This window comes from Bombus terrestris, chromosome 2 (assembly GCF_910591885.1).
Source record: "Bombus terrestris chromosome 2, iyBomTerr1.2, whole genome shotgun sequence".
NCBI lineage: Eukaryota > Metazoa > Arthropoda > Insecta > Hymenoptera > Apidae > Bombus > Bombus terrestris.
The window spans coordinates 19,070,978-19,090,064 of NC_063270.1; the positions used below are offsets into that span (position 1 = coordinate 19,070,978).

Below are 19,087 nucleotides of genomic sequence, written 5' to 3' on the forward strand. Positions count from 1 at the left end.
AGCCGCCGCCGTATATGCCCGTTACAATTGCATTCTTGGAATAAAATGTTCCCCAAGTATGCATCTTTTTTTTCATCGCGGCTTCAACTTGAGCATCCGGTTGAAAAAGTAAATTAGTCGATAATTCACGGGTCTTCGGCATTGTGATAAACGGAGTGTTAACGTTAATTTAATTGGTGTCAATCGATTGTTAACTAGTCCACTGCTGATGTATTTCTGCTTACTGTAAAGCATCAGAAGCCTGTAACTTATTAAATTTACGTCATCGTTGATTTTGGGTGATTTTATTAGCGATTAATTGGATTAACGTAAAGAAAAGTGAGACACTTGTATTTTATTTGTCCTTTTTGTAAATGTCTTTTAACAGCAGCTCTGTTGACGTAATGTACTTGCGTATTCTCGTTTTCTCGCCTGTTTTATTTAACGCTATAAAGATGTAGACACCGAAGTCTTGGAAGGTTGAATTTAAAAATGGACCACACGATACGTATCTTTTGCACCTTGAAGTTTTGATGCAGCCGTATTTACATTATGTCTGCAAATGACGCAAAACCTTCTCATTTTAGGTTCTGAAGGCTTGATATTACGAATTTATATCTTTAATATACGAGGAGAAGACGCTATCATACGTATGTAACGCTATATGTCTTTTCAAGACAATAAAGCTGTCGTCGCCAGTAAATTAGTTTGCGCATTACTTATTTGAGATAAGAGACAGTCGTTCCAGTTGCTCCAAGCTTGAAAATTTATTGCTTCAGGAATTCACAGCCTTCGTTTGAAAAAACTTATTTATTTCATCGTATGTTCAATTTATATGCATAATTTAAATATTCGTAACATTTTCTAAAATCAGAAACAAGATATGGTACTTTTATACCGCATCGGCTATTATTGAAACAGCCGACTCGTTTAAGATAAAGAAATTAAGAAAGAAAAATTGATCAAAGTTGCAATTAGTACAGATTGTATACATATACGTATATGATATGATTTTGGTATTGTAAATTGACAAAGAACTGGTTGTGTCGAAGATCCTTACATTCTTGCACGAACACTGACAAATATCAAGATGTTATGACGTAGGACTATATAATTGCGGAAGTGTAACAATATCCCATATGTTTTACACACAATAAAAAGGAAACGCACTCGCATGCGTATGTCATGCGAACTGTTATAAGAAGTCAACGTGAGCAAAATACGTGGTGGCATCGTTATTAAATACCAGGGCCATTAGTCGGGCATCGCCTTAAACGTATCTGATTTAATGCGTCAACCATAATCTTGATCCTCTTTCTCACCCTGTATGCACCTCCAGGTATTTCCGTTCGACTTTAAGCGTAATTAATATTATCATATAATGTACTAACTACGCGATCCTTCGTGCAATAAAGTAACCACTAACGTAGAAACTTTATAATCCTTTGATTCCCATTAACGAGTTCCAATGATATAAGAACTCGTTAATCTTTTAGTTTTCATCGATCCCTTGATGTTATATGTTCAAGATAATCTGTCAATTGAATATATTTATATCGTATATTACACAAATATTTACAAAATATTTGACAAAATTATGTAGTGTTGTTCATAACGCTTTCCACCAATACAGAGTATTTTAATTATGATTTACCAAAAATTAATTAATCTCGGCAACATTCGTACGCTATCGTAATACACGATACTAAATATATAATAGTAACGCGAAGTACGTGTTTCATTGCGGATAAAGTAATTAATATTTTCTCACGAACAAGGTATGCTACGTCATAACTTTGCGCGGATTATTCTTCGTACGCTCGCAACAAATTAACTAATAATAACGTCCATTCATTGGCATGTCGAAGGCTTGATGAAACGTAGCATCGTACTCGCTCTCAAATTATGGTTTCCTTGGCAACAACGATGTTTCAGGATAATAAACTTGCAGACCTGCGAGGGAAACATTACGCGAAACTCGTTACTTCACGACCGATGAATCGCGGATGCGATTCATGAAAACGTCGATGTCCGTCTTATGCGTTGAGGCGAAACATTTCGCGCCAAAAGTTCTCGAATCTCCCTCTTCGAAAAATGAAAATTAATATTCTTATTGGTAATATTTTGAGTCAGTTTTATATAATGAAATAAATTTTTTAATGCTTTTCCTATCCGTACATATTCTTTCCAATTGTGGGTCGATTGATTAATATTATGCTATTAGCGATACTTTCGATACGTCGATCGATGTAACAAGAGGATTATATTTCTAAACAATTTAGGTGAACGAATCAAATATCGGCAGTGGAAGGAACACTGCCTGTTTAATATAGTAATGTCTTTGCTTAGTGAATAACTGAAGATATACATATAGTTAATCGATGCTTTTAAGATATTAGCTGTTTTTTAAATGATAGAGATTTAATGTACCATTATCGTCTAAAATTAATATCGTGACTATTCCTTTTTAAAATTATATCAATTACGAATATTCCACAATCCCAGGATCTAATTAATATCTACATCTAGGTACATACCTGTTACCTACATACCTAGTTTCAAATCCATTAATAACTTAGAAATCATAAGAATTCTTAAAGAAGAAACTCGTTAAATAGTACTACGTATCACACGATAAGCGATATCAGGCCATTACGGCAGAATAAGAAATAGGCATTTGTTTCGTTATAAATTCTTGGAATATCATTTCATTCGTCTTATTCGTAATAACGTAACATTAGTAATGGATTCGAAACAAAATATATTAATATCATTAATGTCCAAACTGATCCGTTCTGACTGAACCGTTTCTTTACTTGTTCCGGGTCCAATTTAACTTTCCTTCGTCCATGAGACAATGGAAGTTTCGACAATGCATCTCTCGCATCTTCTCTCGCGTACATTTCACATTTACTATATAGAAGAACGTACAACATTCGCGTTCTTGTTAACTACTAGAACAGAGAAACTTCTAACTTGTTGGTCGATCTTCTTATTCCTATTTCTAATCAGCATAGAAAGTTTCGCACAAAAGCTCATCGCGATAATTGTTTGCTACCATAACGATCTTCTTATGCTATCTCTACTATGATCATGACTTATTAAGTAAGTCAATTATATCTTCCCAATCGAATAAAAGATAATAATATCAATTATACCTAACATGTTGTTACTTTATTTAATTCGAAGAACAGCAGCGCTTGAATTAGGAATTAACAAGTTCGTACCACATAATAACTGTAATTAGCAGTTTTTCTAGTTCATTTTATAATTAACACGTTCCGTGACTTGCGTATCGTCAACCGACGACTATAATTTTTGATCAACCGAAGAAAATATTCGTTTATTTATACATAAATGTAATGCAATATAAATTTGAAATGTTTCACGCTATTAATAATTCGCATACGTCTGCCCTGCGCATTAAGCAATTCAAGCCGCTAATGAATTATACGTACAGAGAAAATCTCTACAACCTGCAACTTCCAACTTACAGATGATTTATTGTGCGAGTATTAATAACTTTAATTTCGTCCTCTTGATCGTTAAATTCTACAAAAACCCTTAACTTTGATGATGAAGATCGAAATTCTCGATACAAAGAAGAGCGCGTATGCTACGTGTCTCCGTGTACCGCCCGCTTCAAAATCCTCGGAGAATCGTATCAGTTCGCCATCAATTTCGTCGTCTGGCCCGAACTTCATATCTCAGATTGAAAGGCGCGGCAAACATAGAACATAGAACGCTGTTACTCCTCTGGTAGAGCCTCGACGGATCGTTGTCGAGACAACTCGTAGCGGAGGCTCTTCAAGGTTGTTCTTCACGTTCTCACATAGTAATCTTACGCAATAGCACGCAGAGGGCTGGGTAGTTCGTTCAGGGATGTCGCGAGGACGAGCGCGAGCCTCGGGCAAGCGTGCAAGCTCTGTCCGCATCCCTGCGTTCAAGGTTGATTTATCGAAGGTCGCGACTTTTACGAGCACGCCGCGCTCGTTCGAAAGCGAATCACCGTTAACCATCGCACCGGTGCCGTACGGTTCTGCAGCACGTGTTCGATAGGTGGGAGAGTCGATCGATCGGCCGATAAAGGTCGAACGGATTCGCGGAAGATGAATCCCGCGGAATCCGTCACGGATATCAAACGTGATCGTAAAACGAGCGTACGATTATGCAAAGGAAACTGGCGTTGTTATGCATACAGTTCTCGATTATTTACGGCGCGTCCGTTTAATGTGTATTTTGCGTTCGATTGATCCTTTTGCGTGTACGCAGGAAATATCTTTTCATGCATTGTAACTTGCGCGAGGTTATATTTTAAGGGAAGCAGATATTTCGAATCTCAAAAAAAAAAAAAAAAAAAAAAAAAAAAGAAAGGGAACGTGAAATTCCAATGTTTATAAGCTTCGTACGAGAAACGTATTTTGGTGATTAATCCCTCTGTCCTTTCCTAATGGTAAAAATATCTTGCAATGTGTTGAAATAGGTCCCACTTCAAGGAAAACTCTACATTTTTTCTAATGTTTAGTTTTCTTAGTCCTCGAAGCCATTTGAAGGGCCTCTCAGTCTCATAGCCTTTTCTAGGAACCTTATATGCCTTGCACAGATGATGCAGTGGGGTACAGACAAACTAATTTTTAATTAATTATTTAGTATTAATTATTTTAATAATTATTGGTAATTGTACAAATACCCATAGACCTATGGCTTCGAAGTTCTTTCGTAAAGTAACGCGGATCTGGATCTCTCTCTCTCCATTACGAGATAAAACTTTAACGCAATGTATCGGAATTTATCTTATACTTTGGACGAAATATTTCATGTATTCTTTGATTAAAGTGGCAGATATATCGCTCATAGATTCAGGTAAAAATTAGTTCACGAGATATCTTCTCTGCGGATGCGGTGGGTTAACGATACTATTATATATACTGTAGAGCACGTTAAGATGTTTCGTACGAAAAAAAAGAGTTTGAAAATCTTTTGCAAACACGTTCTTTAAATTTCTTTTCTATTCCAAACGACAAATAGTTGTACATACCGAAGATTAAACGTTCATAGATTCAAACGTCTCACTGATAGGTTAGCGTAAAATGCAGTTGCCAAGATTTTTAGACGCAAAGGGTCGAGGTCTCTTTACGTCAGCATCTCCATCACCGGCATCCTATCTGTTCTAGTAAGAACAGATGTAACGAATAAGATCTAACGAATTGTTTCCTTAGGAGGTTGTGGCTATTGACTTAAGGGTTGTTTTTAATATCAAATCATAGCTTAGAGTCTTGCTTTCCAGTTACTTTTCTACACGAGCTTTCTACAGCCTGTTATTATCCCTCGCGTTGGATTTTCATGTTCCGTGATATTACTTCCTGGCTCGCTCCTATTTATCCTGTTTTCTCGCTCAATTCGCAAAACGCAGATAATTACGCGATAAAACAACAAGGTAATTACATTTTTCTCCATTATGAACAAAATCATTTTAATTTACATATTTTCACTGCAGATTTATTATACTCGCAGAACACTACGAGAAAATAAAAATACGCTGTACTTTTCTTAACAACCCCGGATCCTCCTATCAAGCGGCTAGTTGGTAGGTTTAATAAAAGTAACTTTGCTTCATTAGGAAGTTGCTGTTATTTCACTGGAGAACGAGAATACGCACGAACTTCCCACGAAAGCGTGCTTCTCGAAATTACGCTAAAACTGCGTACAACCTTTCCGTTTTCCGGTGTACACGATCCACCTATCATCTCATCTAGTTAGATTTTCACGACTGAAATTGTGGCACGCGTGTAATAACGTCGGAGTAAATTTCAAGGAAATTAAAGATCCGGGATTTGAAGGTTTTTATCTACGTAACACAACGTTACCAGTTCGATCGAAAGAACGAATGACTTTGATTTCGCTTTGATCGTGTCAACGAACTTGCAACTTGAACGTCGAGAATTATCAGCGCGACTAAAACGAAATATCGGCAGGAACAAAGGAACGTAATTAAGCCGTTTGTTACAAAGCGGAGGGAATTTCGACGAGAAGCTTGATCATCGAACCAGTTGTACGTCGATCTTATTATATATATGGAAACAGCTGTTCCTTCAAATAATTAATCATGCACGCGTTTATTAACAGTTATAACTCTGTGCTTCGACAGAGTTTCGCCAGTTTTACGAGTTCAACAGTTGATCACGAGTTGATCAGTAAATATGCGTTTCGATGTCATAGTCGGCTATTATTTCTCGTTAGTTCCAGCTAATGGTATTTGCGATGTAGAAATACGAAGAGAAAATGAGAATTTATGTCTTCGCGATTGACACATAGTATTTAGATTCTCTTATCGTTATTTAAACAAAGCGGCATAGCTGTTTGTATGAAACTTTACTCGTTTCAAATTTTCCAAAGTATATTTGAATGGAAAGCATAAAATTCGAGATTCGTTGTAGTTTCGTGATTGTCACGTTATTACAATTATTCAGCAGCATCCGAATTCTTTGAAATTCCATGGCTTCTCTACTCTTTCTTAGAACAATTGTGAAATATTCCGATATGAAGCAAACTGTTAGGCAACTACGTATACGTTGCTTCGTCCTCTTGCGAATCTTATCTTCTGTCGCAGCGGTTCTCCCTCTAACGTTTCGCTATCTTGAGAATGAACATCAAAAACGATAGGAGTCGTAGGAAATCGAACCGTGGTTCGTTGAACTCGAACCTCGTGCAAAACGTGATCCAGAGATCGTGGTTCCTTCTTGTGTCCGTGTCATCGAACTCCATGATAGAGATTCCGGCCTCGATCCCCTCGCTTTCACTGCTGAATATTTTCTAATCCACAAGAATCGTTTCAAAACATCTATTACGACTATTCGTCCGAAGAGTTTCTTTCTTTTTATATTATTTTATCGAATTACGTATGATCCACTTTGTTCTATCAAAGTAAAGATCACAGCGTTCGACAGATTAGCTTTCACGTTTGTATAAAGATGCATCGTTGTAAAAGATCTACCTAATAGTTGGCTCCAAATCTTTCAACAATTTTTCTCCTAACAGTCTCCTAACAATAGAAACAATTATTTCACGGAAACTAACGTACCTATATACCTAAGTAATCGTATTAATTATCAGATGTAAAGCAACTTGATAATTATTCCATGGAGAAAGTTAACGCCTAACAATAGGCAACGATTCTCTTCTTAATTATAATCGTTAGAGTATATTCCGTCAAAATTTTAATCGCTCTAGTATAGCATGGTTGAATCAACAAGTTATTTTCGGATACCCATGAAACAATTTACCATGGGAAATAGCATAGGAAATACCATGCATCCAATGACGCCATTACTGAAACGAACGACACACGACAGCGTGTAATAAATACTTGGATGACTCGTTCCATGTAATCTTGAAATACCGCAGCTGCTATGTTTACTCGTTCTAAATAAGCCGCAAAATTTCGCTATAATACACGTGAGATATAGATTAAGAGGTTGTTATGATTTCATCATCCTGGGCAGCACTCTATTTTTCCTTAACTAGATTACATTAGCCAGTGCAATTACACGGGACGACACGACCTGGAAAACCAATTGACCCAAGTCCAATAAAACGTTGACACGTTCGTGACGAAAAGTATGACACGACCCGTCAAAAGGATCTATCAACTACGTCACGTAGCTGGTGACACAAATTTCCAGGTGATCCATTAATTTACCATTTCTAAGTATCATCTCAAATTGATCAGGTATTCTTATCGCTCGAATTAATGAATTAATCGCTTGCATCAACGTCAGAGTTTAAGGAACTCCTAAATTATCATCAACAAACAAGATGCATATCGAGCGAAGAATTCAGCCGAAGAATTCTTAAATTGATCATTTAGATTGCCAAAAACCAATTACGCGAAATCTGTCTTTCCGAACGAGGTGTCAATTCCAATGCGAAAGAACGAAATACACTCGCTATCGAACAATACACCGAAACCATAACAATACACCGAACAAGTAGCATTTAAAGCAAGCGGAGAATTCCCTCGATAAAATAGCTCGTAAATTCCGAAAAAGAAATCGCTGTTGCCAAATTTTCTCTGCCATCCCATAAACGAAGATCGACACCCCGTAAAACTGTCAAACACCTACCTAACGAAACTTCTTTCGTCATGCCGAAAAATCCCCAACATCCGCCGTGTCTCTTCCATTACCATGATGTAAAGATTATTTACTATAGGGAGTCGACGGGTGGCCCGTAGGTCGTCGTGGTTCCTCGAGGTTAACTCGTTTAACCTTCTCCTACTGCTCGTGTGCCAAGAAACAGCGTAAGAGAGATAAGAAGGTCTGACCGATCCGCGATTCGTCTCCGTTCGATCCTCGACTTCCTCGTGTTTCGAGGACGCGGATCCTCGCGTGGATTACGATATCTCGCAAACACAGCAAAATATAAGCGAAACGTACGTCACGATCCAGTTGGTCGACCCATTCGATCCGGTACTGTACTCGTCGTTGCATCGTTCTGGGAGGTCGTGGCAGATTTCAGACAACGTCTCGTTCGCTTCGTTTCGTGTTCTGGCCGAGTTTCAACTCGTGACCAGCTGGCTGGACAGCTCGTCTTGTCCCTCGTATCAAGCCTTTCTGTATTAGACACGATGTTTGGCTAATAGGAAATTTATTGCCACTTTTTCCCAATATTCTTTCATGTATTTCTTTCTTTTTGCAACGTTTAGTAATCAAAGACAATTGACTTTCGATCGTTTGTTTCTTTTGGATATTTTCGTTCCTGTTTTTTAAAAACGGATTTTCACCTCGGAACTCTTGTCAATATTTCTGGAAATTGCTGCTATTATCCCTTTGTGTTACGGTTTCTCTGCTTTCTTTATCTCGTTTGATAGGTTCATAGACCTCGTAGGTTCTGTTGTTGGAATTTTAGCAAGTTGAAACATAGTTTCTAGAACACGGTTTATGGATGCGGACGTCAGGCAAAGAGAGGCAAGTTATGCGCATAAGGGGATTACGCTTCTCAAAGTTTCAAGTAGAGATTCTATTGTGGAGTTGTGTTTCATCGTCCGTACGAAGTTATTTTTTATCAGACGACCTTGATACGTGAGAGGATTTAACAAGCTTTGGTCTTCCATGTCGTTTCAAGTTCGTGTCTCTCGAACGTAAAATTTTCCTCGTGATCTTGTTCAAAGGGAGGCGTAACACGTTTTTCATAGTAAATTTATTAATAAAATAAAATATGAACAAATACAAAAAGAATAAACTGCTATGTACACCAACATCGGTCAAAAATTTGCACTTACTACGTATTTCATAAAAACCAAGAATTAAAAACACAAAAGTTAATTTAGAATTCTACTATCTAACGAAACATTGTCGATATTATTATTATGAATTAATAATAAAGTTAGCAGCCGATGGAATGCGGATACGATTGAAAAGTGATTGGAAAATTCCAAAATGAAATCCAAAGGGAAATGCTTGGCTTGGCTGGTAGTTGTACAAACTTTGATTAACATAAGCAGGATTTCAGGAGAGAAAATTACTTTGTCGTTACATATATAATATATATATATATATATATATTATATTTCCATATAATATATCGGTACATGTACATCCACCTTCCGATACGATACGATAACATCCATTATTGTATTTTTCATTAATAATTAATAATGCATACACGTGCGTTTAAAATTTGAATAAGAGAGATGATTAATCTCGTGTCATGAAAACGCGAGTTTCTCTCTTTCTCTCTCTCTCGCTCTCTCTCTCTCTCTCTCGCTCTCTCTCTCTCTCTCTCTCTCTCTCTCTCTACATCTCAGGAATCAATTTTATTAAATAGCTTCGTTCGATTATTCTACGAATCGGCCGTGATCATCCTCGTCAGCGATAAATCCATAGGACACCGACGTCTGATTGTTAAAAGTGACTAGAATAAAAACACCAATCAGAAGACAGTAGAAGACCTATAGAATTTTTCTATTTCGTTGAAAATTCATCGAATCGTTCAATTTTTGATCATCTGTCATCGATCGAACGAAATGACAGCCTGAAACATTGGAGAATCGAGCCTGATGAAATTGAAAGTTTTATTCACTATTAGTCGTTCATCCTCTCCGTATGCTAGTTTTATACGATCTTTTCCTTTTTTTTTTTTTTTTTGTCTTCTTCTTCTTTTTTTCTATTCCTGGTGATAATTATTTTATGAGGATAACAGGCACGATTCTCGATTACACGATAAATGTCTTAGGAGAAACAGAAAGTTTCAAGGGATTCGTAGCAAGTATATTGGCAATGCAAAAATCTATCACGAAGCAAAACGCCTGTTCGCTAATTTTTTTTCCATTTTGTACCGTTTTAAGTTAATACCATTTAATTGAGTTTTCATCGAAAATAATTCTGGAGCATGAAGTAATCGAAGGCTGACAGAATGTAGGCGAGTTTTAACTTAAAACGTACATCTCCTTGCGCTAGATACAGACTTACAATTATTGTTGCATCGTTCGTTCAAAAACTTATTATCGTCGTTCAAGCGGAAGAATCGGTTTCCTTGACGTACGAACCGCTTCGTATTCCTTTTTTACATGCTACTCGATAGTTCCATTCGCCTCTTAGAGAAACTAAAAACGACGACCTATAGGAATGTAGTAAAATGCTCAGTCAAACTTTATTTCTTTACTTCTCGCTACGTCGTCGATGGGGTTTGAGATTGCGCAAGGCCACGAAGTCCATCTTAATTAATAATAAGAATAAAGAAACGAAAGGACAGAAAATGTAATAATTTCATTTAAAGAATGTAATGGGAAAATATATAAATATGTAACAAAAAAGAATGAAAGAAAATGGGAAAAACTGGCTGTGGATGAGGTTTATCATTCGAGTATAATACACGAGGGAGGTAGATACGAGATGTGCGCAGAAAATATAAGTAAAGAAAGATACCAACCAACCAAAGAGATACATAGACTTTGTCGAGTATTTTCCATAATTGAAAAAAATTGAAAAAAAAACGAGGCAAAATGCACGCATTCGGAAGCTCGCTATTTTATCGATAGGTTTTTCTCGATGATTGTTTTTCTTCCATCGCACGCCGCAAATGAAATTCTATCGGAATCTAATCGATAACGCGTAGAACTTTTAGACCGTGAACAGCGGACAACGGTAAAAAAAGTTTGTATAAGAAAAACGCTTAAAACTGCAAAGCATTGGCAGATGGTGAAAAGGATAATAGTAGGAAAGAGGAGAAATATGAAGAGACGAAACGAAATCTTGAAATGGAATTGTACGAGTGGTGCGGATAATCGCGTCGCGTGCTAAAAGGAGAAACGTTCTCGCCGAAAGAAAAGGGAAAACGGAGGAGCCGTTTAACCCCATTTCTGAAACAGACCCATTCGTTGGCACTGACAGTTTGTGCCCCACAAATTGCATCTGCAACTGGAACTGTAGCAGCAGTCTTTTGGTCGATGATCGCAGTTTCCACCCCGTCTTATGCAGGTTCGCCTAAACAAGTAGATCAACGAGGTACGTCTACTCGAGATTAGGGGTATCTGAATAATACGTTGCAGAGACATCGAGACAACGATGGGGAAAGGATGCGTGTAAAAATATTTTCCAACTTTGTTGTCCAACCTTCGAGCTGCATGATCTATCAACACTTTGACTGCCACCTTGGTCGTATATGACCGGCCACGGTTTCTCCTGTCACGCCACCATGGTTATTGGTGAACGGAGCGCTCGAACTTTGTACAATCGTAAAAATTCTATAAAAATTGACAGTTGGGCATTTTTCAATTTTCAATTTTCAATTTTCAATTTTCAATTTTCAATTTTCAATTTTCAATTTTCAATTTACTAAATAGAAGATACTTTGAAATAAAAAGTGCCCCATTGAACGATTAAACATTTTTATTTTATTAATAATAATTATTATTATTACAGTAAAAAAAAAAAAAGAAAAAAAACTGAAAACAAATCTTGCATCTAACGGTGCACTGTGTTTGCATCCGTATCTTTGAAGGGTAATCTACGGTGGTCACCCGTGACCTAACCCCAACCACCAATAACATAAACGGTCCATTGGGGAAGAACGTTGTCTTAGATAGTCAATTTATCATTATTTTGGCATTATATGCCTTGAATAATAAAAATACTCCCGCGGCGTGCTCAGCGAAGCATGTGATTTCGGCGTGCCAGTCAAAGTGTCAATTGATTAATCTATTAACGATTCTTCGAATCGTTTCTCTCGAATGGAAAAATTATTTTTTGCATATAACTATTCCGCGGATAGCAGGAAATTAAAAGAGTCAAAAGAGAAAATTTTAATTCTCGAATAAGAAATATATTAATCGTTGCAAATGAATTTCATAGTGGATAGAGAAGATCCAAAGATTTTTTTAATTATTTTTATAGAATTTTATCTTTAAGCTTGTTGCAATTTTGCCGTCGATTCAGCGAAGGAAAGTATATTTTAATGATATGCAGATTAAAGTCCAATCTTAACGCGAATGAGGATGTGCAACGATGTTTTAATTCGGATATCGCAGCGCAAAGGTTAATTGGAAAAATAAAATAAAAAAATCACTAGAGTTCTTAAAGACCTTAAAGACCTTGATCTTCTATTTAACGATTATAAGGAAAACATGCGAGTCTATTTAATAAAAATGTAAAAATTCCAGAAATGGTATTTGGAAGAGGATGGGAATGGACAAAAATTGGGTACAGTGATACGGTAAATACTCACTTTTGTTGAGGCGCTCTCATCAGATTTATCAATGCGTTGTCCATGTAATCGAAATCCGCAACCTGCAGCGAATCTTCCTCTGTAACGCACATTGAAAGAGCGTAATTAACACCACCATAATTACGCTGTTAGTTGAACAAGAGATAATTAGAGAAAGTAGAAATCGTAAAAATTAAAACTTTCATTCGAAAAAATATTCACTTTTTCCCACTAACAGTAACAACAGCAGCTTTTGCCGATAATACAAATCACGACGAATTGCATTAGTCATCGTTAGAAAAATCAAAGGGTACAGAAGAAAAATGCTACAAGCGAGAAAATCTTTGATCGAAGGAATCCGCGATGAAGTTAAATTTTCATAGAGAAATCGCTCGATCGATGCAAATCGAACAATAAAATCGATCCTATAAAATTCTCTAAATAGATACGATGCATACCACTTTTCCACTAAGAAAGAATTCTTTCATGTCGGTGAAACATTTCACCGAATTGTTCGATTCACATGAATTGTAAAATAAGTACCTTTACAAAAGAATACATCAACAATTACATAAAATTACTAAGAAAGAGGGCACTTTGAATAATCCAGGATTGCTTTCTGAATCGTTGAGCGGTCTGGTCTTTGGGAAAATCGGTTTCCTAACGGAAGGAAAAAGAAAGTATCGTATAGCTAGGTGATGGATCAAACGCGGCGGCGGTGGCCATTAACAGAGTTCATAAAAGGGTAAATTGTATCGCGAAAAGGAGGAAAAATAAAAATAGGAACATTTCCTGAGCAAACCCTTTCAACGGATATATATATTTAGTTGGCGTGGTCGCCTACGTTCTTCTCTACTTATATTTCATGCAAATTGGTCCGCTTCTTTCGAGGATACTCGTTTCGCGAATAACGGCATCCAGCTCGGAATTATTGGCTCGTATTTTACGACAATCAACAAACAGCATTAGGATAAGAGGTGTAACACTGACGAAATCGGAACAATAGCTTCGTTTTATTTGTTTGAAAAGTTACAGCCAATTAATCAAGAAACGTGTCAGAAATTGTGCAAATAATATTGATAAATTCTAGAGGATGAAAAAGATATTTGTAGAGAAAGAAATATAACACGTAACTGGTTTGCAATTTTTTAGGAATTTTTATGTATCATTAATTTATATATATTTATGTATCATTGAAGTTAGATATTTCACAGTAGAAGTTTCAAGATTTCAGGATCCTTACATTCATATTGCGTATAGTGTTGTTATCCTTCGAAAAAATCGTTGAAGAATAATTTGTTATTATCTTAAACGAAACGCAAAAGAACGTTTATCTTTCTTTAAAACAATAATTATATCCTTCGTTATATTCATTAATTGGATGCAATGAAATAATGATTCTAGCGAATCAATGAATGCTATGCTTGAAATCTTCGCGTAAAGATGTTAATTCGGTAGAATAAGTAGAGCAAAATTATCGACAATTTTTCTAACGCGTCTCGCGCAACAATGCGACAGCGAGAAATTTCGTGAATCCCATTCGATACGATCCAGCGAACGTTTCCAGATAAAACGAGACCATCGCGTAGACCAACCGTAGCAAAAGTTTCGTTCAAGAAATTACTCGAAGCGAGGAAAACGTTTAGCGAGGATATTCGTAGTTTATTTGTCAACGACCACGATAAATATGTAAAATAGGTGAAAAAGTAAAAGACTGTAATTGGCAATTTATCATAGTAAATAGTTCGAAGGAATTTTCAGCAAAGTGGAAATTTGAAAAATTTACTTCCACGCGATGAAAAACGTTGAATTTAGTTTTTAGAATGCAAAAGTCTCCAAGAAGAAAAAGTAAATTATTTTCGACGAAAATTATTTGTTACGCGTTACTTTATGAAGATAAAAAGCGGATCATGTAAACCATTGTCGTTGACAGGGAAAGTATAAAGGTTTGCAAAGATCTCGATAGAATCTCATTTTCTACTTTCCTCCCCGAAAGTAAACGTCCTTCGTAAACATATTGCTTGAAATTAGCTAATAATTAAATAACATATTGTTTGAAATTTGTTAAAATTTCCAATGAAAATTTCTAACTATCGGAAGATTCGATTTAGTAATTTTAAGAAATTTTCAGAAATTTTATTTGAATTAAGAAATAATTTAGAAAATTTAGTAATTATTAGACGATTATTAGACGATTATTAGACGATTCAATCTCGATTTCATTCGTCAGAGATAAAATTTTGAAAAATTTCAGTTTATTTCAAATATTTAAACAATCTGATACGAAATCTTTCTGATCTTTCATCGTAGAAGCACCTCGAAAATTTCCCAAATAATTCATTTTAACCGCCATCATAATATTATATTTTAAAACAAGTTTTACATTTTATACTCTGTACAAACAGGTTCTTACTCTCTTCCATCGACGTCGTCGATCGCCCCCAAAAAACCCTACTCTACCCTTCCAGTCTCTGTTCTCAAACGCTAAATATTTATCCACGAAATCTTATCATAAATTCCTACATCAAGTCCTATCCAATTTCCATAGAATTACCGTTAAAACAAAATAAAAAAGGGGAAGTAATACCATCGGAACAGATACCTACAAGATCAACCGATTTTCCATTCAACTTTCTTCAAATGTAATCATTCGAACGACTCTTCCTTCGGTTAGGTTCAACGAATAATCCACTTTGAAGTTCCAATTCCAACTCCAATGTTCCATTTACCAGAGTAATCCTTTGATCGAATGGAAAAACCAGTTCGTTCGAGATTCGAAAAAGGCATTAGAAGTCGATCCACCAAAGGGAATTCATTAATTCGTCGGGAATAAGACCAACTTTGAAATCTAACGGAAACGGATCGTATGGTAAACGCGCAATAGCAAATTGGTTACCCACGTTTCCTCGTATCTTTCGTCGTCCGTATTCTCGTCAACAGCCTTAAAACAGGATTAAGGTAATCCAACGCGTTCCTTTTGCCTCTCGTCTTTACTTCCGGTCGCGCGCAACAATGCCGTCGATGTTTCGGTATTCTCGCGATACGTAAAAATGACGAGACAACAATTTCTTCTTTCTTCGATCAACTCTTTACAAAGTTTTTCCAATGGAAAATTATGGTCGTTTGCTGGAACGATTCGGAAGCGAACCGAGCATTTATTCGTTGTTTGCTATTTTTGCTAGATTTTTCAATCGATGATCGTAATACGCGAGCTACGATGCCTATTCCGGTAGCAAAGTTATTTGGTAATATTTCCATTTCCCGTACCTCCGATAAGCTAAATTTAACAAATCGTAATAATAAAATAAACTCATTATTAAATTTTATTTGACCGAGCTCCACATTTTCTAATTTACACAGGAATATAATTAACAGAGGAGGGAATGGAATTTAGAAAATTTCACGTATGTGTTTATCGAATGTATACCATATGTATCGCACCGTCGTAGTAAGCGAAGGTAAAGTTAATACGAAAAAAATGTATTCGTTTCACAGGAATTTCCAATATATCGGAAAATTGTATTTCGCAAGGTTCGTTTAAATTCACCATTAGTATGATAAAATCTTCCACATTAAAATCGACCACTGTCACCCGACTTATACGCTCCGCGTTAAATTTCGTATCGTGGTATACGCGTGTTACGTAAGATTTCCGGCCGAAGCCATCGAATCTAATTATCCGTACGTTCAATTAAAGTATCGCTTAAAGCGGTTAGCCAGATCGACGTTGATTTCATTTTCTTTTCAATCGATGATCGTTGCGTAACGCCCATCCATCGGATACTGTTTCGTTCGCATCAATTAGTTGCCACGATAAATATAATGTTACCTTGAAAACGTATTATTTGTATCGAGATATTCGAATCGAAAAATTATTATTATTATTAACCAACTTTTCTCGAAACGCCTAACAAAATTCATCGAAATTGAAATAAACATAAACATAAATTAACAACTTTTCAGGGCGTAATTTTTTCGCTGCTTCAAATTTTTAAACATCCAAATAAAAACTATATATATAGAAAGAAACTATATATATATATACTATAGATATACATGGAAAGAAAGCAAAATTGACGAGCGTTGCGACAATATATCGACTCTTCGGAGAAGGCATAATGTGTAAGTAATCGCTACTTGAGCGAACGTGCCAGCGCAGTAGATTCGAATACCAAACGTCTGATTTCATACGGGTTTATACTACTAGCCGCACTCTGCACAACGTAACATGGCTCTATCGAGTTATTAAATACAAGGTATCGCGATAAACTAAACTTTGTTGATTTTCTTTTAAATATCTAGCATAGAAGATTCAAAGTTTAACAAATTTCTAAAAATTATGGAACATTTCTATCGAAATGTCGTAAAATATTTGTATGAGAAAACGAAAAATGAGAGAATATTTCAGGAAGAAAAGGAAGAAAGCCGGAAAAAAGGAAGACAACGAAACATTGCTTTTCTGCTCTCGACATTTGAGATGTAAATTCATACTGTTACATCGAGAACACTTTTTTTTACGTTAAAGATGTTCATTAACTAGGAAAAATTTAATTACGTTTATACTATCCTTCGCGGAGATATACTTAATAAAAATGAATAGAATAGGCGTAAATTGCTGATTTGCATTTAACCATTTAGTCTCGACAATTTAGTCCTATCGACAATTAAATATCATTATCGTCGCAATTGAACGCTTCGTGATTGTCACGACAAATAATCATTAGCCTACTAATACGATCAGGATATGTCGATCGTGTATCTTTGAAACACGCTGGTTAAAGCAGTTTAACTGGTTACGTTACAAAAAGCTTTGAATATGAATGGAAAGTAGAGCGAGGCTCCAAAAATAAACGATACTATATTTTCTTCCAATCTTATCACCCACGCGAACCTCGAATTACGTCCCGTTATTACGACGCTATCTAAGTTCACTTAAAACCACCTAAACTAGAAATGTCAAGAATCTAACATCTAAATATCGTTCGATTGAAATTTAAACAAACTGAATTTCAAGTAAAAATTTCTACGACCAATGAGTTTCAACCCCGAACAGGAAACTAAAAATACGCTTTACCATAAACTGTCTAAATTAACCAAGATTTTGCGAATAGCGTCACTCCCCAAAATCTCTATCATCCAAAGACAAACAAGCTTCGTTTCAATTTTCGATCTTCGATTCACCCTCGACCTTCTGAAAATTCGACGATTCCCCACAATCACCACACCGATCGTCATCCTCCAATCCACGTCGTCTTTACCTTCGCGTACCTCCAATTCATTCGCGATACTTTTCCAATTGCTTTGCGAATCACACTCGGACACAGTCCAGAAAATTGGATCGAAAAAGGAAATAAAATGAAACGAAGAGGAAGAGGAAGAGGAAGAGGAAGATTCGTTCGTTACTCACCGTCATCGATGTAGGGGCTACCGAGAGTCCTGTCAGCGAAGACGACAAACAAGCAAATCGACAAGAACAGGCTGAACTTCATGTCTTCCTCTCGGATAGAATAATCAAGGATCGATCGATACGTGTACCGGGATAGCCGACTCGTACTCGTAGAAGGATTCGTACCCTTTCCTGACCGTGGCCGAGATGCAAGTGAGGTTTCCACGTCGGACCGGTAGCTTATATAGACGCGGGAGGCGTGGCGATCTCGCCCCCACGAGGATCTCTTTGCGGAGGGTGAGACCGTGGATAAAACTTCGGTTCGAGGTTTCACGCGCTCGTTCCGCGATGTCTAGACAACGTTGTACTCGCTGCTTTACGAACCAGGTTGGCAGAAGGTTCGTAAACCCAGGCAAAGTTGGAAAGTGGTTGAGGTGAAAAGGGGAGGGAGTGATGCTTTTTCGAGGGGATGCCACAGTGAGCTTAGGGTGGCCACCACCCTTTGAACGAGCAACTGGTTGCGAAGCAACTGGTACCCTCGCTGTGTGCCTATCGGTCCGATTATGTGGCCCGTAATACGATTTACGTTTACCTCGCGTTTCCCATCCTTCCATACCTTCAATCGCTTTATTTATTTTGCATCTACTTATTTCTGCGTCCGCTTTTCTTCGGGTGTACGTATCCTGAAATAAGATTGCAGAAAGAACATTTTAAGATGCTGGTGTTGAAGGCGAGTTTGAAAGGGTTGGCAAAGAGAAGAAGGAAGGATCGAACCACGCGAGATAAAATATCGAAGGCCTTTTTTTCTTCTTTTCCTTTCTTCTTTTTCTTCTTTTTTCTCTTTTTTTTTTTTTTACAGAGAAAGTTTGATGCGATGGCCTTTTTATGGGGATCTTACGTTGCCGTTCCGTGGTGTTATTTTGTTGTTAGGCGAGGGTTGAATTGGCACGATAAAGGGATAGAAAAAGGGTTCGCAAAATTTTTGATCTCAGAGAACGGCAAAGTAAATATTTGATAAAA

The 19,087-nt window shown here is 36.7% G+C and overlaps 1 protein-coding gene across 2 annotated transcripts; it reads right to left on the minus strand.

Annotated features, from left to right (window-relative positions):
- Positions 1–9,523: 9,523 nt before the first annotated feature.
- Positions 9,524–18,292, minus strand: LOC100646458 (U8-agatoxin-Ao1a). 2 transcript variants are annotated; one of them, XM_003394030.4, is made up of 3 exons: positions 18,089–18,292; positions 12,703–12,781; positions 9,524–11,489 (listed from the first exon to the last, which is right to left on the minus strand). In XM_003394030.4, the coding sequence occupies exons 1-3, from the start codon at positions 18,168–18,170 to the stop codon at positions 11,327–11,329; spliced, it is 324 nt and encodes a 107-aa protein (XP_003394078.1). In that variant the 5' UTR covers positions 18,171–18,292; the 3' UTR covers positions 9,524–11,326. The 2 variants fall into 2 exon arrangements, with proteins under 2 accessions (XP_003394078.1, XP_003394077.1); XM_003394029.4 differs by having other exon boundaries at positions 9,524–11,462; positions 18,089–18,291.
- Between the last annotated feature and the right edge of the window lie 795 nt (positions 18,293–19,087).

Coding starts and splice junctions, on each gene's coding strand:
- LOC100646458 (XM_003394030.4), bottom strand. CDS start 18,170: ATGAAGTTCAGCCTGTTCTTGTCGATTTGCTTGTTTGTCGTCTTCGCT. Junction 12,782..18,088: donor TAGCCCCTACATCGATGACG/GTGAGTAACGAA, acceptor TGTGCGTTACAG/AGGAAGATTCGCTGCAGGTT. Junction 11,490..12,702: donor ATGAGAGCGCCTCAACAAAA/GTGAGTATTTAC, acceptor AATCTCGAGTAG/ACGTACCTCGTTGATCTACT.